The sequence below is a fragment of the Andrena cerasifolii genome, chromosome 8 (assembly GCF_050908995.1).
Source record: "Andrena cerasifolii isolate SP2316 chromosome 8, iyAndCera1_principal, whole genome shotgun sequence".
NCBI classification, from domain to species: Eukaryota; Metazoa; Arthropoda; class Insecta; order Hymenoptera; family Andrenidae; genus Andrena; species Andrena cerasifolii.
In genome coordinates, this window is record NC_135125.1 from 1736476 (window position 1) to 1752072 (window position 15597).

The 15597-nt window shown below is 35.8% G+C and overlaps 2 protein-coding genes across 2 annotated transcripts in view; both read left to right on the top strand.

The window, feature by feature from the left end:
- The first annotated feature begins 2130 nt into the window (after window positions 1-2130).
- Top2 (DNA topoisomerase 2) overlaps window positions 2131-15597 on the top strand; it is a 35862-nt gene continuing 22395 nt past the window's right edge. The window contains exon 1 of the mRNA XM_076818213.1: window positions 2131-2408. The gene's annotated coding sequence lies outside the window, so the exon portion shown is untranslated. The remainder of the gene's footprint in view (window positions 2409-15597) is intronic.
- On the top strand, window positions 10789-12488 carry LOC143372182 (uncharacterized). Its single transcript, XM_076818158.1, has 2 exons — window positions 10789-11373; window positions 12280-12488. The coding sequence occupies exons 1-2, from the start codon at window positions 10789-10791 to the stop codon at window positions 12454-12456; spliced, it is 762 nt and encodes a 253-aa protein (XP_076674273.1). The 3' UTR covers window positions 12457-12488.

Here is a 15597-nt window from a genome sequence, read left to right on the forward strand (position 1 = left end):
TACAGTGAGTAACGAAAATATTCGGACACTTTTTAAAATCGCATTACTTCTTTAGAATTGGTTCAAATGACATGAGTTTTTTTTAAAGTTAGAAGGATTAGTTTGCTAAGTGACGTGATTCATGGTTTTGAAAAAAATTCAATTGGTCGGAATAACAAAACAAATAGTAAATGTCGTTTTTTAAACATTTGTTGATTTTTAATGCCCGGGGCTACTAACCTTCTAGGGCCGCCATGGTTGAAAAACGTTGGGGGGGGGGGTGTTAAACAATACGAGTTTAAATTCTCGTGTAACGAGAATTCACGTAATTGCGTGCGAAACTTCAAATGGGATACTGTGTATATGTCTAAAAATATATAATTCTCAAAATTTAGTAAAAATTTAGATATCATAAGGAGGTTTAAACAATGAAATTTTGAACTAAAAACATAAAATTGGAAGTTGTGGAACTCGTAGACAATTTATTTGATACAATATTTCCAATGAAGGTACAGTGAGCTCACTGAGCTGATCGGTTAGAACCAGTGGTGGGTCGGTATTTTACACACACAGGAAAAAAAAAGAAAAATATGTCGCTTTTAAGCCCATTTCATACGTGTCATTTGTCGCAAATGTAGTAAATAGAAATATTCATTATTTCAAGGTTTCAACAATTAAAGTGTTGGGAAAATATAGTTCTTTCTGACTCGCTCCTTGGTTGTATGCGAATACTGTAAAGTACTGTAAAATACGGCGATTACGTCGAAAACTATTGGGATTGGCAAAGCTGAGATACGCTACCTGGTGGCGACCTACTCCTTCAGGTTCTGATTTTCGCCACCAGGTAGCGTATCGCAGCTTAGCCAATCCCAATATTGGCATCCAATAAATATAATTTAAACAAATTATATTTATTATTCTATATACATTTCTGTTACTAACCTTTCGATATCCATTTTTTCGTCAGTGTAACTTAATTTAATTTAATTTTTTTAATCAGAATTATAATCATTAATAAATTGGCATTTCTTCATAACCTATACGAAAAATGTTTTACATATAGGTTTGTGACGTCCAGGCCCCCCACAGGATCGCGACCCCAGATAGTACACGTCGCCTATAAGCCGTTTTTAAGACGTCTTGAAAGTCTGAAAGATGTTTAAAGACGGCTTATGAGGTCTAATCTTCCTATTTATTTTCATTCCAGATATACCTACGACATTTATGACACATTTACGATATTTACGACATTTAAGACACGTGGCGTGTATAAAATAAAAAATTCGTGTCTTTACCCACCACTGGTTAGAACTGAAGGTTTAGAACGGGGCCCCCTGGAAACTGGCCCACACCCCTGGCACCCCCCCCTCCCATACCCTTTCTTTCGGGCCTGCCTGTAATGGCAATTAAAAAAAACCGTTTGTAGATTAATAAACGCTTAAAAATCACAGAATAACGTCGAAAATCGCTGATTTCGGGAATTTCGCGATTTATGACCCTAATTTGCAATCTTTAAGCGTTCGTAGCGCAGAGCAACGTTAACCGTTTTTTATGAAATTTTAGGCATGTATACAGCTTACTTCAATCTACAAACGGTTTTTTTATATTTTCATTACAGCCTCACAAAAAAAGTTTAAAAAAACGACCTTTACTTTTTTTTTGCTATTCCGACTAATTGCATTTTTTTTCAAAACGACGAATCACGTCACTTAGCAAACTAAAACAAATAATGATGCCATTTGGGCCAATTCTAAAAAAGTTATGCAATTTTAAAAAGTGTCCGAATATTTTCCATACTCACTCTACATATTCGTGATAATTATTTTAAATATATTCACTTCGTAGAAACGACACCGATCTAAACAGAACGAAAAGAAGTAAAAAATGTATGAAATGTGCAAAATACCAGTGATGGGTCGGAAAAGTAGGTATTTCGTGTGAAACGACCTTTAAATTTTATTTTCCATTACAATATAATTATTGTGTTTTCTTGACGGAATAAAATATTTTGCAGTTTCCTAAGATTTTAGTAAATTAACATCGAGCAAATTATACTGATATCTTTTGAAACGGAAACCTTAACGGTTTTAGGGTGTCTAGTTAATATTCGGCTGTCTTTCGGAACAGCATCCATGCTACCAAAGTGAGTGACTCCAACCGCTTGAAAATGGACAGTTTGTTTCATTACCATATAGACGAACAGCTTCGGCCAAAGGCAGGATAAAAGTAACTTTTTTGTGTAGGATCAATTATTTAATTGTTTGGTAAATAAAACGAATAGTGCTGAAGATAGTGTGTGCAGTAATTAATTCAGTCATTTATTAACCGTGATACGCCAATTATCAGCTCCAATCCCGATAGGGGTTCTATAGTCGTGCAAAATTCTGTTGCTGACGCTACACCGTGTTTTTGTCGTTATTCCACTGAAGGTAAGCCGCGAAATTAATTTCAGCATTTAACTCTGATACCTACAAAATTTTCTTCTCGAGAACAGATTTAGTATTCATGCGTAGATTGAAATTTCAAAACGCAAGTGTTTACACTAAATTGAAGTTTTCTTCTATACTGGCCAATTATACAAAGGATGTTTTCCCGCCATATTAGCAAAATTTATTCTGGGTATGAAAGTGTTTTCTAATAAATACCGATTTTAATTTCCGATATGAGACGTAGCTCGTAATCTATGATCATATGTGTTTACATTTATTCCGTATAACAGTAGTTTTAATTAAAATCGGTACAATGCAATATAGAGTTTCAATGTTTATTTTAGGTTCAACTAGATCGAATACAAGTTTAATGGTATGATTTCTTGATTATCCGTGATCATCTTCATTATCCAATGTATCAGAAACTTCTACAGAACATTCATTGTGCTATTATATTGTGTTCGTATTTTCACACTTTTCTGTTTACAATTAACTAGTATAATAGTTTTGGTTGCGTTAAATGTTAAAGCAGATACCACTCTAATTAAATCAATTAATGGAAATCGTACAACATTATGATGATATTAATTGAAAGCTAAAAAAACAATTCAGATAAACAATGAAATATTTTCCAAAATATGTATTCAAAGTCTAAGTACTTTAATTATGCTTGAACCTGGATATATTGGATTAACAACAATTAGAATCTAAATATTATTTATACAAACATATGTTTTAGTTTATCTAATGTTTTGAGGCATTAATATTAGGTGGCTGATATCACTGGTTTACACGTTTACAGTCATTTCTTGATGTAGATTCCGCTATGAAATTCTTGTGTAAGGTGGTCCCCTAAACTCAAAAATCGCCATGAGACGAAATCCTATGGATACGTTTTCGAGATATCGCTCGATGAATATTTTGGTAATTTTTTAAGAGGACGACCCGACGTTTTTGGCTGTATCTCGTGTTAGATTTGACCGATTTGATCGTGACGACTCCTAAATTAAAGATAATTAAATTGCTTACAACTCTTTCCCACAGTGTTTTCCAATCCGACCAACAGTTTAGGCGGATACAAGCGAAACTTAAGAAGAATATAATGTTTTGGGGCCGAAATTGAAATCGAAAATTCACTACATGTGACGTTCAGTTTCTTATTTTCTTCGTAGAGTGCTCACCTTTACGAAGAAAACAAGCTCAATCTTAGCAAAATCCATGCAAAAATAAGGAAGTTATGGGTGATAGAGCGAGAGTGCCTATTTTCAACTTTTTCTCTATTTTGCAATTCTTCCTGTTTCTTGGTGAATTACGTATTTCTCTTCAATGAAAACGAATTTAAATGTATTTTATGTTTTTTATTTTATTTTTGAAAAGCAATTCTGGCTCATTCTGTTTCTTTTGCCCGCATTGAGATCAGTTTCTCTTACAAGGAACCAGTCGTAGTCACCCATCATTGACTCATCCCAGAATCCTTGGTAGCGTCTCTCAATACTTTTCATCTGCTGATGAAATCTCTCGCCATGTTCATCGCTTGCAACACCAGGATTTGGTGGGAAGAAATCCAAATGCGTGTGGAGGAAATGGATCTTCAAAGACATTTTAACACCAATATTGAGAGAATGAAGAAGTAAAAAGCATGTTACAGCAGAAGATCGATATAAATGAGATTATTACAAACAGCACTACATACCGACTTTCTTATGGTTCTTGAGCAAACGATCGATGATTTCCAGAAAGTCTGGACTTTTATTGTTGCCAAGGAAGCCAGCGACGATCAATCAAAACAAATTGAATGCGGCAGCTTCATTTCGCGATAAATGCAATTCAGATTGCTCACTTTCCAGCAACTTTTTGATCTGTGGCCCATCGAAAACGACTTCGTCGATCTTGGCGTCGGAAAGTTTCAGGAAAATGGTGTTCAAATATCTGTGGTTGTAAGGAAAAACGAGCCATGTCACAATTTAAAAAAATTTGAGTTTATGTATTAATTTAGCTGTACAATACAGGATTTATATATTTATTAGAGAAAAATGCATGAAAACAAATTTTACATGTTCAAAAGAATAATGCAATTTAACCGAAGTCCAACATTCAATTCATATGTATTTGGCAAAACAACGTAAGTTCATAAAATTTAGAGAATACGAAGATTACTCGTATATTTCTTTTATGATTACTTTTTTATTTCCTATTTTTATTAATCTAGGTACTCAAATAACTAATTATCGTACAGTGCGATCCTTCGTGCCAGTAAGATTCAAAAGCTTTTTTCTGATCTTACGTCTTAAGTGCAATTCGACATTTATTTCGACACGTTGATAGTCGTGTAAGTTTTTTCGCTAAAATCGTTTTTCCCACAAATTGATTTTATAATATACCAGAATTCTTCTCTTGTTCTCTGGTAGCTCAAGTTTCGTTAAAAATAAGATTATTACTTTCTTTATGTGATTCATTTTTCGCGTTAAACATTTCTTCAACAACACACCTTGAAAAAATATATGTACATTACTTTATTGTCTATTTTATACAATTATATCGCAATTCCATAAACATTTTATTCTTTCTTTGCAGATAAAATACGTATATTTAACAGATTTAAGATTATGTACGATGTAAAGCTATATTATTTAATTTCATGGGCTTAGTTATATGTAACGTAATACCTATCTTCAGAAAATTGATCCGTATCCGTCAAATCCGTATCTGAAGAATACTGAGCAATGAGATCGTTTTTACATATATATTTCACGTATAATATAGTTGAATTTTGATGTAGGTGTTTATTAATCTTTACTAACTTGATTTAAGACAGTCATCACATAAGACGCAACATCACATTGATTGAATGGGAAGGCACCAACACTTCAGTGCGATGCTCGCATCTCGCGTAGAAAGCTCGCGTCTTCGTACAAAAACTACTTTACTGCGACACGATCAAGAAGAATAACACAAGTCCAGTGGACTTGTGTCGTTCTCCCTAAAGTGTCCATAAATTGTTACTATTCTGTTTATTATTATTTACGTTAATTATATGAATATTGAATATTGTGCTAAGTGAAGGAACTATGCGTTTATGTCGTAAAAAGAAAACCAGGAAACATTGCAAATAAGAAGAATTGGTGTTTGGAACTTTAAACGACAATATCTCGAAAGTGGAAACATGTGACATACAGCGTTTTTCTTTACAACCACAGATATATGAATGCATCACTTGTTTGTAATAATTTCATTTGTATCGACCATCTGCTGTAACATGTTTTTTACTTCTTTATTCTCGCAATATACACTCGGTCAAAAAAGTTTCCGTACAGTAAGTATATTAAGCTGGCGTAGCCTTTTGAAAAGGCCAACGCAAAATTAATAGGATATTTTTTTTTCTATTTATTTGCTAATTATTTGCCAAAGAATTAATTTTTTTGCTCCAGCCGTTTTTGAGAAACAATGGCTATGCTACCGTAATATTAAGCTGGCGTAGCCACTTATTGTATCTCTGTACCTAAGAAAGATATCAATCCCATTCTTGCAGCATATTTTTTTGCTAATTTATTGCTCTTAATCCACTGAATATTATTTTTTTTTGCCCCAGCTGTTTTCGAAAAACTGTGGCTGCTCTAGCTTAATATTAACCCTTCGTGGTCACACCTTCTTATAATCATAAGTTAGTCACACCGGGTGCACTGTATCCCAGCGTCATTTTTTAAGTTACCATTTTTGTATTTTTGAATCTTTTAATTTTTCAGTGATAATTGTACGTGCGTAATACTTATACAATCATGGTCTAATTGTCTTTTTGTAGAAATGTAAATTTTGATATGATAAAATTTGTAGTTGAAAATGAGCGATTTTCCACGGTTGTGGGAAAAAAGCGATTTTTTAATTTTTTTTTATTTTCTTTCTTGCGATAAACCCCCTTTGGAAGTCGTAAAGACACAACATTTTCACTCGAAAATTATTCTTGGGGTACAATACACCCCGTGTGACCACGAAGTTAAGCTAACGTAGCCACATGTGGTATCACAGTACATAACAAAGCTATGGAAGCCGTTATTGTGGCATATTTTTTGCTAATTATTTGCTTTCAATCCACCGAATATTATTTTTTTTGCTGCAGTCATTTTCGAGAAGTGATGACTTAAGGGATCATGCTCAGTCAGGAGGCCGAAAAAAGGGTGGTCTTTGGAAATTTTTTACTCAAAAGCTATAACACATTTCTCAAAAAATCTTTTTTCCTTTTAAGGATTGCATCTAGTACCGTGCATCGTATTTTTTTCATTTAAAAATATTTATCAATAACTAAGTTATTGTCCATCACTCGAAGGTTCTCTAAAAAAAAGGCTTCTGCGGTGACCACTGTTGCTCGAAAGTCGATCATCTAAAATAAAAAATTTAAAAGAATTTACTTATTATATTATATTACCCAGTATTTGAACGAAGGATTTTTTTATCCGATGCTTAGTTTTCTTTTAATTGACGAAAATCAGGCACGATTTATTATACAAATTAAAACTTTTACTTTAAACATCAGCCATTTTTTCCCAAATCAAAATTTCGAAAAATTCTTCGTTCAAATACTAGATAATATAATATAATAAGTAAATTCTTTTGAATTTTTTATTTTAGACGATCGACTTTCAAGCAGCAGTGGTCACCGCAGAAGCCTTTTTTCAGAGAACCTTCGAGTGATGGACAATAACTCAGTTATTGATAAATATTTTTAAATAAAAAAATTACGATGCACGGTACTAGATGCAATCCTTAAAAGGAAAAAAGATTTTTTGAGAAATGTGTCATAGCTTTTGAGTAAAAAATTTCCAAAGACCACCCTTTTTTCGGCCTCCTGACTGAGCACGACCCCTTAAAGGCTGTACAATGCTGGTTGTAGGTAAGTACAGAAAAAAGAATGAAAGATTTTGTATCATTTTATTTGATTATTTTTGTTGTATATTAAGACAACAGTAGTTAAGTATTAGGGCGAGGGTGGCTTGAAATATATATAACACGTTATTTAATTAATCGAGTAAGAAAATTATTATAAGCTTTACTGAGATGAATACATTAAGGTACGTCTACACGACGACACTTTTGTGTCTAGATCAAGTGTATACGACACTCAAAAAAATTTCCGGATGATTGGAAACTGCCTGGAGCAGTTCGCGACACTGAATTTGACCTAGGGTAGATGTACCGTTTGTGGCCATTGCACTGTTTTTGGCCATGTGCTTCATTATCTCATATTTAAATTGCTTGCTGATCATTATTATGTGGAGAATTTCACATCATAAATATTTTGTTTAGTATACCACCAGAAATATAAGCTTACATTTATTGTTTACACGGAAAAATATTATATTTTTTAGGAGGTGGCCAAAACTGCTACAATATCTTAAAGTGGCCACAAATGGTGCATGCACCCTATCGTCGCGGGAGTTGCAGCTAGAGCTAGACTGAAGACACTGCAACTAACTCTAGCTAGACACAAAAGGCACTTGATCTAGACCAGCGAAGACCAGGTGGGTGGTCCGAGGACGCTAGCACCAATAGCGTCTTCTACGTGCTGCCTGGAAGGGGGTGTTCGGAGCCAATGAAGTGGCGGGCATGCCACGGATAGGGAAAACTCTAATAGTGTGCCCTTAGGCCCTAAAGGTGAAGTTCCTCGGCGCGTACTCGGCGAGTCGGCTCGGCTCACCCAGGCTTGGTGAGCGCGAGTCGGCGAGCCACGCGCCGTGGAATTTCACCTTAAGGGGGTATACCCGTTTGAACCCTCGGAAAATGTATACATTTTGTGGATTTTTTTACAAGTCAACGGTTTGATGCAGATTTCCCGTTTTTTAACTATGTTTACATAGTATTATGAACTACTTATAAAAAAAGTTTCAGTTAAAAAACTATTGTTTTTCGGAAGTTACGGATACATGTCCGAAAGTCTCTCGATTTTAGACGGCTAAACGGTGGCCCTAAAAACTCGCGCTACGTTCAACCAATTCACTTCAAATTTTGCATGCAGAATCATAATAAGATTCCGCATCGTCCAACGAAGGCGATTTTGAAAATTTTGAAAAATAAAGAAATGGTGAGAGATCAAAGGTGAAGTTAAATTTTTCTAAGAGAAAAATCCACCTTTTTCCTTTATAAATAATAAACGGGGAATCGAAATAAAAAAAGCCTTCGTTGGACGATGCGGAATCTTATTATGATTCTGCATGCAAAATTGGAAGTGAATTGGTTGAACGTAGCGCGAGTTTTTAGGGCCACCGTTTAGCCGTCTAAAATCGAGAGACTTTCGGACATGTATCCGTAACTTCCGAAAAACAATAGTTTTTTAACTGAAACTTTTTTTATAAGTAGTTCATAATACTATGTAAACATAGTTAAAAAACGGGAAATCTGCATCAAACCGTAGACTTGTAAAAGAATCCACAAAATGTATACATTTTCCGAGGGTTCAAACGGGTATACCCCCTTAAGGATACGAGCCTACACGCACATTACTAGAGTTTTCCCTATCCGTTGCATGCCCGCCGCTTCGTTGGCTTCGAGCACCCCCTTCCGTGCAGCACGTAGAAGACGCTATGGATGCTAGCGTCCTCGGACCGCCCACCTGGACTTCGCTGATCTAGACGCAAAAGTGTCGTCGTGTATACGTACCTTAACAATTTCATTTCTTTTATATACATGAGTAAGCGTGGTACAATTTTATAGTTTCCCTTTTTATTTATACAATGATTTTTTTAAATCGTCAAATTCTATCCAATTTGTTGGATCGCCCTTGCGATATATAATTGTTGTGTAATGCCCTTTTACACTTTGTGGCAATTGTTCTGCGTACCTTGTCGGCAGGCCACTCTTACCATAATGCTTAACAGAGCCCACCAAGTGTAACTCTTCGTTTTTACACAATGGGTTAGGAATCATTTTATGTAGTTCTTGTAAGCTTACATAAAAATTTTCCTCTTTTGCATTAAAAACTTGAAATAATACAATATCACCTAGAAATGAAAATGTATGATTAATTATGTTAGAAAAGCATTTTCCAATTCATTAAAACTCAAGAGAAATTGCAATAAAGCCATGTTAATAATTTAATTATAAAACGTGTTATTTACCGATTTCTATTAATTTATTCTCTACGACACCGGGACTGTCACATTTGGGACATGTACTATTCGGTACCGAACAGAAATCTCGAATAAACCTTTCGCTGTTCGATTTCATGAGCTTTTAGGAATGCGAATATTTCCGTATTGCGCATTCTGATCTCTCTGTAAAGCTGGGCAGTTTCTTGAATAATTGTTGCGTTAGCCATCCAATATTTGCATTACAGTCAATGTAGTGTATTTTAACCATTAACGTGGACTGTTTCATTGGAAATATCTTTGCCAGCAATTCTGCCCGCATTATATATGTGTGACTTCTCAACCCTTTGTTAAGGGTGTCTTCAACCATTTTGAAGAATAATGTATTTATCGATTTCATCTGATATATGAATTTTTTCGAAAACGGCTGGAACAAAAAAAATAATATTCAGTGGATTAAGAGCAAAATAAATTGGCAAAAAAATATGCTGTAAGAATGGGATTGATATCTTTCTTAGGTACAGAGATACAATAAGTGGCTACGCCAGCTTAATATTGCGGTAGCATAGCCATTGCTTCTCGTTACGGCTGGAGCAAAAAAATTAATTCTTTGGCAAATAAATAGGAAAAAAATATCGTATTAATTTTGCGTTGGCCTTTTCAAATGGCTACGCCAGCTTAATATACGTCCGTACAGTACCCTATTTGAACTTCAACTACGTGTAACTAAAAACATATACTTGATATAAATTTTTTTTAATGTATTACTTAAAAGTGCGTGTTTCCATTAACTCATATACATGCACTTATGTAAATCCTATAAATAGTTTTGCTATACTTAAATGTTGAATACAAAGTGAACGAATATAGCGTCCAATAAGTTTCTGTACACTATCATAAGAGTTCGTCAAATAAGTCTCCGTGCACCTAACTCATACTATTTAAATGGTTAATAATTTTATTTTACGTGGTAGTAAATGAATAATTCTTCTGCAAGACGATCCAACAAGAAAAAAGGGACAAGAAAAATAATGTACAGCAATATAGCAATAGAGGAAGTAAAAGAATACACATACCTAGGGGAGGGGTACCTTTCACACAATCTGGCAGATTCTACCCAGCAACGAAACACTTTGTAACAAGAGCGAAGATGGCAATAGGCACAATCTGGCAACCACTATTAAGTGCGAGATCCAACAAATGGGAGCCGGCAGAAAGATTATTTGAGTCAATAGTAAAGGCGACGTACTGTACGGTGCAGGAATTTGTGGACTAAAACACTTGGCTGAAATAGAAAAGGACAAATGGATTTTATAGAACGAATGTTAAGTATGCCCAGGTACACACCAAGGAATATGGTGAGAACAGAAACAGGAAGAATTAAACTGGAAGTAGAAGTAATGAAGCGGGCATTGAGATATTGGGGGAAGATAACACAGATGAAGGAGAAAAGATTCCCCAGAAGATGCTGGGAAAAACTACAAACGTTGGACAGGAAAACACCAGACATAAAGAGAAATTGGGTCACACAAATAAGAAACATACTACAATTATATGGCTATGATACTACTAATCGGACAAAAGCAATAGAACAGGAAGTAATTCAGCAAAAAATATTGGAAGAAATAGCCAAGGTGTCAATTGAGGAGGATAGAAACAGAATATCAAGATCTACATACAGGGTCAGCGTTTTATCCTGCAACCCGCGCTCGCGCGAACTTGTAAAATGGCAACAGCGCCTCACGGACGCATTCCACTACAACCATGCACCGGCGCAGCGGAGAGCTGCCAGCGCCCGCTGGACAGCAGTGATGCCCGAGCTCCGAAAATTTTGGATGGTCTCTTTCAAATTAACGTCGCAAAGAGCTATTGGGAATTTCCCGGCGCAGGTAATCGAGCCGCGCGCTCCGCTTTTATGATTGGTTTACCACTCGCACCCCAGATTACTATAATGAGGTTTGAAAATAATGTCGACTGATCTCGTACCCGTCTCAATTTAAAATTTTTTAGATACGATATGGTTGACCGCGGCGATATACCCTTTTACGGAGAGATTTTTTTAAAAGCCACAATAATGGCGCATCGTTCCAAAAAATGATATTAACGGAAACCGGTATAGACGTGGCATTGAGTATTAAGGATAAATTCATAAAAAAGAAAACCAGAACAATAGATTCTGAGATCTGCAGAACTAACACATAATTGAATAAAAAATTAATTCTTCAATTTCTGAAAGTAATGATACAGAAACAACTAGCCTATTGTTTAGCAACACCACGAATTTTAAAAACAGCATTAAATACAGTATCAAATAAACAGTTTGCAAAAGCTTTTTACAACAATTATGGTTAAAAAATTGATAGAAAAAAAATTAAGTAAATGTAAAATATGTTAAATTATCCATCATTAAGAGGGAATAATTTTATCTCATTTTGCGGCGCAAATTGCATTCCAATATCTTTTATAGTTCAAAAGTTGAAAAACATCCGTTTTTGCATACTATTAATTAAATTTTCTGTCACATCACTCGTAATACTATTCCATTCTAGTAATATCGCATTTTTCCAGAGTTAGGAGCGATGGGGCTGCAGTGAATGGAGGGGGAAAAACCTACAGGAGTGATGGTTATGTGTGCATGAACTGCGCCTGCGTCAGTCACGCACACAGTACCACCGCTCCTGTAGGTGTTTCCCCCTCCATCACTGCGGGCCCATCGCTCCTAACTCTGCATTTTTCAGTTCTGTTTTGTTTCTAATATTATGTTTTTATAAATGCCTTTTTATTTCGTCCCATAGGTGTTCTATCGGGTTAGTATCCGGCGATTGAGATGGTGTGTGCAACTGTTTTGGCGTATTATACAGAAGCCATTCCTTAACTCGTTGTGCGGTATGCTTTGGATCATTATCCTGCTGAAAGATAAATCTCCGATCCAGTCCCAATTTTCTTGCACTATGGTCCAAATTATCCTTTAAAATATTCAAATACACATTTTGGTCCGTAATACCGTCGATGAGTACCAAGTTTCCTGTACCTGCAGCAATCATACAACCCCATACCCAGTGATGCCAGATTCGTGCGACGCGGGCCCAAATGCTTACCCCCACTATGACCTACCGTCGTCCCCCACTTTCTTCCCATCGCACTGCACACAAGCATATCCCTACCCCTGTACGTGTGCGTTGCCTGTTGGGCTATCGTGTACACAGACAGGGGTAAGGATATGCTTGTGTGCAGTGCGATGGGAAGAAAGTGGGGGACGACGGTAGGGCATAGTGGGGGTAAGCATTTGGTCCCGCGTCCCACGATTCTGGCATCACTAGCCATGCCATTATGCTTCCTATATAGTTGAAGTTCAAATATGGTACTGTACGGAGACTTTTTTGACTATGTGTAGGTGTTAAAATGTCTTTGAAGATCCATTTCCTCCACACGCATTTGGATTTCTTCCCACCAAATCCTGGTGTTGCAAGCGATGAACATGGCGAGAGATTTCATCAACAGATGAAAAGTATTGAGAGACGCTACCAAGGATTCTAGGATGAGTCAATGATGGGTGACTACGACTGGTTCCTTGTAAGAGAAACTGATCTCAATGCGGGCAAAAGAAACAGAATGAGCCAGATTTGCTTTTCAAAAATAAAATAAAAGACATAAAATACATTTAAATTCGTTTTCATTGTAGAGAAATACGTAATTCACCAAGAAACAGGAAGAATTGCAAAAATAGGGAAAAAGTTGAAAATAGGCACTCTCGCTCTATCACCCATAACTTCCTTATTTTTGCATGGATTTTGCTCAGATTGTGCTTGTTTTCTTCGTAAAGGTGCGCACTCTACGAAGAAAATAAGAAACTGAACGTTACATGCAGTGAATTTTCGATTTCAATTTCGGCCCCAAAACATTATATTCTTCTTAAGTTTCGCTTGATTCCGCCTGAACTGTTGGTCGGATTGGAAAACACTGTGGGAAAGAGTTGTAAGCAATTTAATTATTTTTAATTTAAGAGACGTCGCGATCAAATCGGTTAACTCTAACGCTAGATACGCCCCAAAACGTCGGGTCGTTTTCTTAAAAAATTACCAAAATATTCATCGGGCGATATCTCGAAAACGTATCCGTAGAATTTCGTCTCATGGCGATTTTTGAGTTTAGGGGGCCACCTTACATAAGAATTTCATAGTACAGTCTCGATCAAAAATAATTTTTTGGATTTTGTAAACTAGTGTATTCAAAGGTGCTCGACGAATCCTGTTAATTAACACTATTAACACTGTGAATCTGTGAAGTTATTTGGGCATAGTTTGTACATATCATACTTTCTAACATATTCATTTCACAAACATAGCTACAGCGTATTTTATAATAGAATCTTGTATATGCTAGAAAATAACAAGTACTATTTCAAATATTTTGAATCCATTTTATCCGTGGTTGTTTCTGTCAATTCATTGGCATCGTTAATTTGTATAGTGTACTCGATAGATTTTTCATGCTATCAATTTTGGGCAACAGTTATTTAAAAAAAAAACATTGAAATTACATGGCGTATCTTATGATAACTCTCAGAGGATGTTTCATAGCAAATTACAATGGGTAACCGTGATCGGTCATGCTGGTAAAAAGGAAAACATAGACGGGTGTCCCATATAAATCCTGCTCGTCTGTTGACAAAACTGTTGCGAACGTGTAACTACGGGTTTCTGTGGCAATTATTTAGTGACTATACATGTTAACAGGGTTGCCAGATCTTCGGCATTCAGCTGAGTCTCAGGTTTTAAACCGTTGTCTCCGGCCTCAGGCAGGCACAATAAGAATCTCCGGCAGAATAGAGAATATTAGCGAATTCGGCAGGCACGCACTTACACTGGTGTAGCGTGCCATAAAAAACTTAAAATCTGTAAAAAATTCTAATAAATATTCATAATAATTTTATTATTATTATTACTCCTTTATAAGAAGTCATTATTATAATAAATTTTAGACGTCTATTTTCTTATTCGTCCTTTTTTCTCTCACTATCTGCAAACCTCAACAAAATTGAAATCTCCGACAAAAGGTCAGGCCTGATCTGGCAACCCTGCATGTTAATTATATGAACTTAGTACCTTGTCTTATAAATCTTGCTTTGTTTGTATGTGAAATGTTGGCCAAAAGCCATTTACAAAGTGTTTTTCTTGGAAAATATTCAGTTGACTCCAGTCTTTGCACCCATTGCAGGTGATAAGGATATAGCAGTTGCCTATGTAAAATATGTCACGTTGTAGCTTATGAAGTTCTATGATACGTAGTATTCTTCTAGCATTCTTCTAGTATTTTCTATTTTTCTATAGAATCTGTACCAACTTCGTTGAAAATTGTCCTTTCTAGGCGTTGGGTAAGCACACACCTTGATTCCCTATGATATATTCCCAAGTCTAAAATCTGGAATCTTGTAACGTGAAAAATATTTCTGATGCATACAAACTGCTTCGTTTGATTTGCCATTCACTAAAATATATATTCAAATATTTTTAATATATATAATAGCATAATACATATAATAGCATAAGTGCTGTGTAGAATTTCACTGATTCGATAGACTACATTGACAGAGGTCAGCTACAAGCTGCCTGACAGAGTTGGGCATTATTCGACTAAATTGTTGTTCGACTAACCTTCGAATAAAAATTTCGAATACTGTGAAGTTATTCGATAATAACGAATAAATTTTTAGTCGTTATTCGTTCCTCGTTCCTCGTTATTCGTTATTCGAAGGACCGCCGTGGAGACTAAGCGTCACGAATAAGCCGTTTCGGCTCGAGCAGGTACAAAAAGTGTTTCCCTTGCCTTATGATACCCCCACGGCCCGGCCGGAGGCCTAGGGCCTCGGGGCCCGAGCCGGAACGGCTCGGGGTCTGACCCCCACTTGTTCGTGTCGCTTAGTTGCCACGGCGGTTCTTCGAATAACGAATAACGACTAAAAATTTAGTCGAATACAAATTTAATCGAATAAAAATTTAGTCGACTAAAAATTTATTCCTTATTCTCGAATAACTTTATTTTATTCGAAATTTTTATTCGAGTTCATTCGAATAAAAATGTAGACGAATCAAAATTTATTCGACTAATGCCCA

What these genes read in the sequence shown, in the direction of transcription:
- LOC143372182 (XM_076818158.1), top strand. Translation starts at nt 10,789, where the DNA reads ATGGATTTTATAGAACGAATGTTAAGTATGCCCAGGTACACACCAAGG. An exon ending in TTGGGAATTTCCCGGCGCAG is followed by an intron (nt 11,374 to 12,279) that starts GTAATCGAGCCG and finishes TTCGTCCCATAG; the next exon opens with GTGTTCTATCGGGTTAGTAT.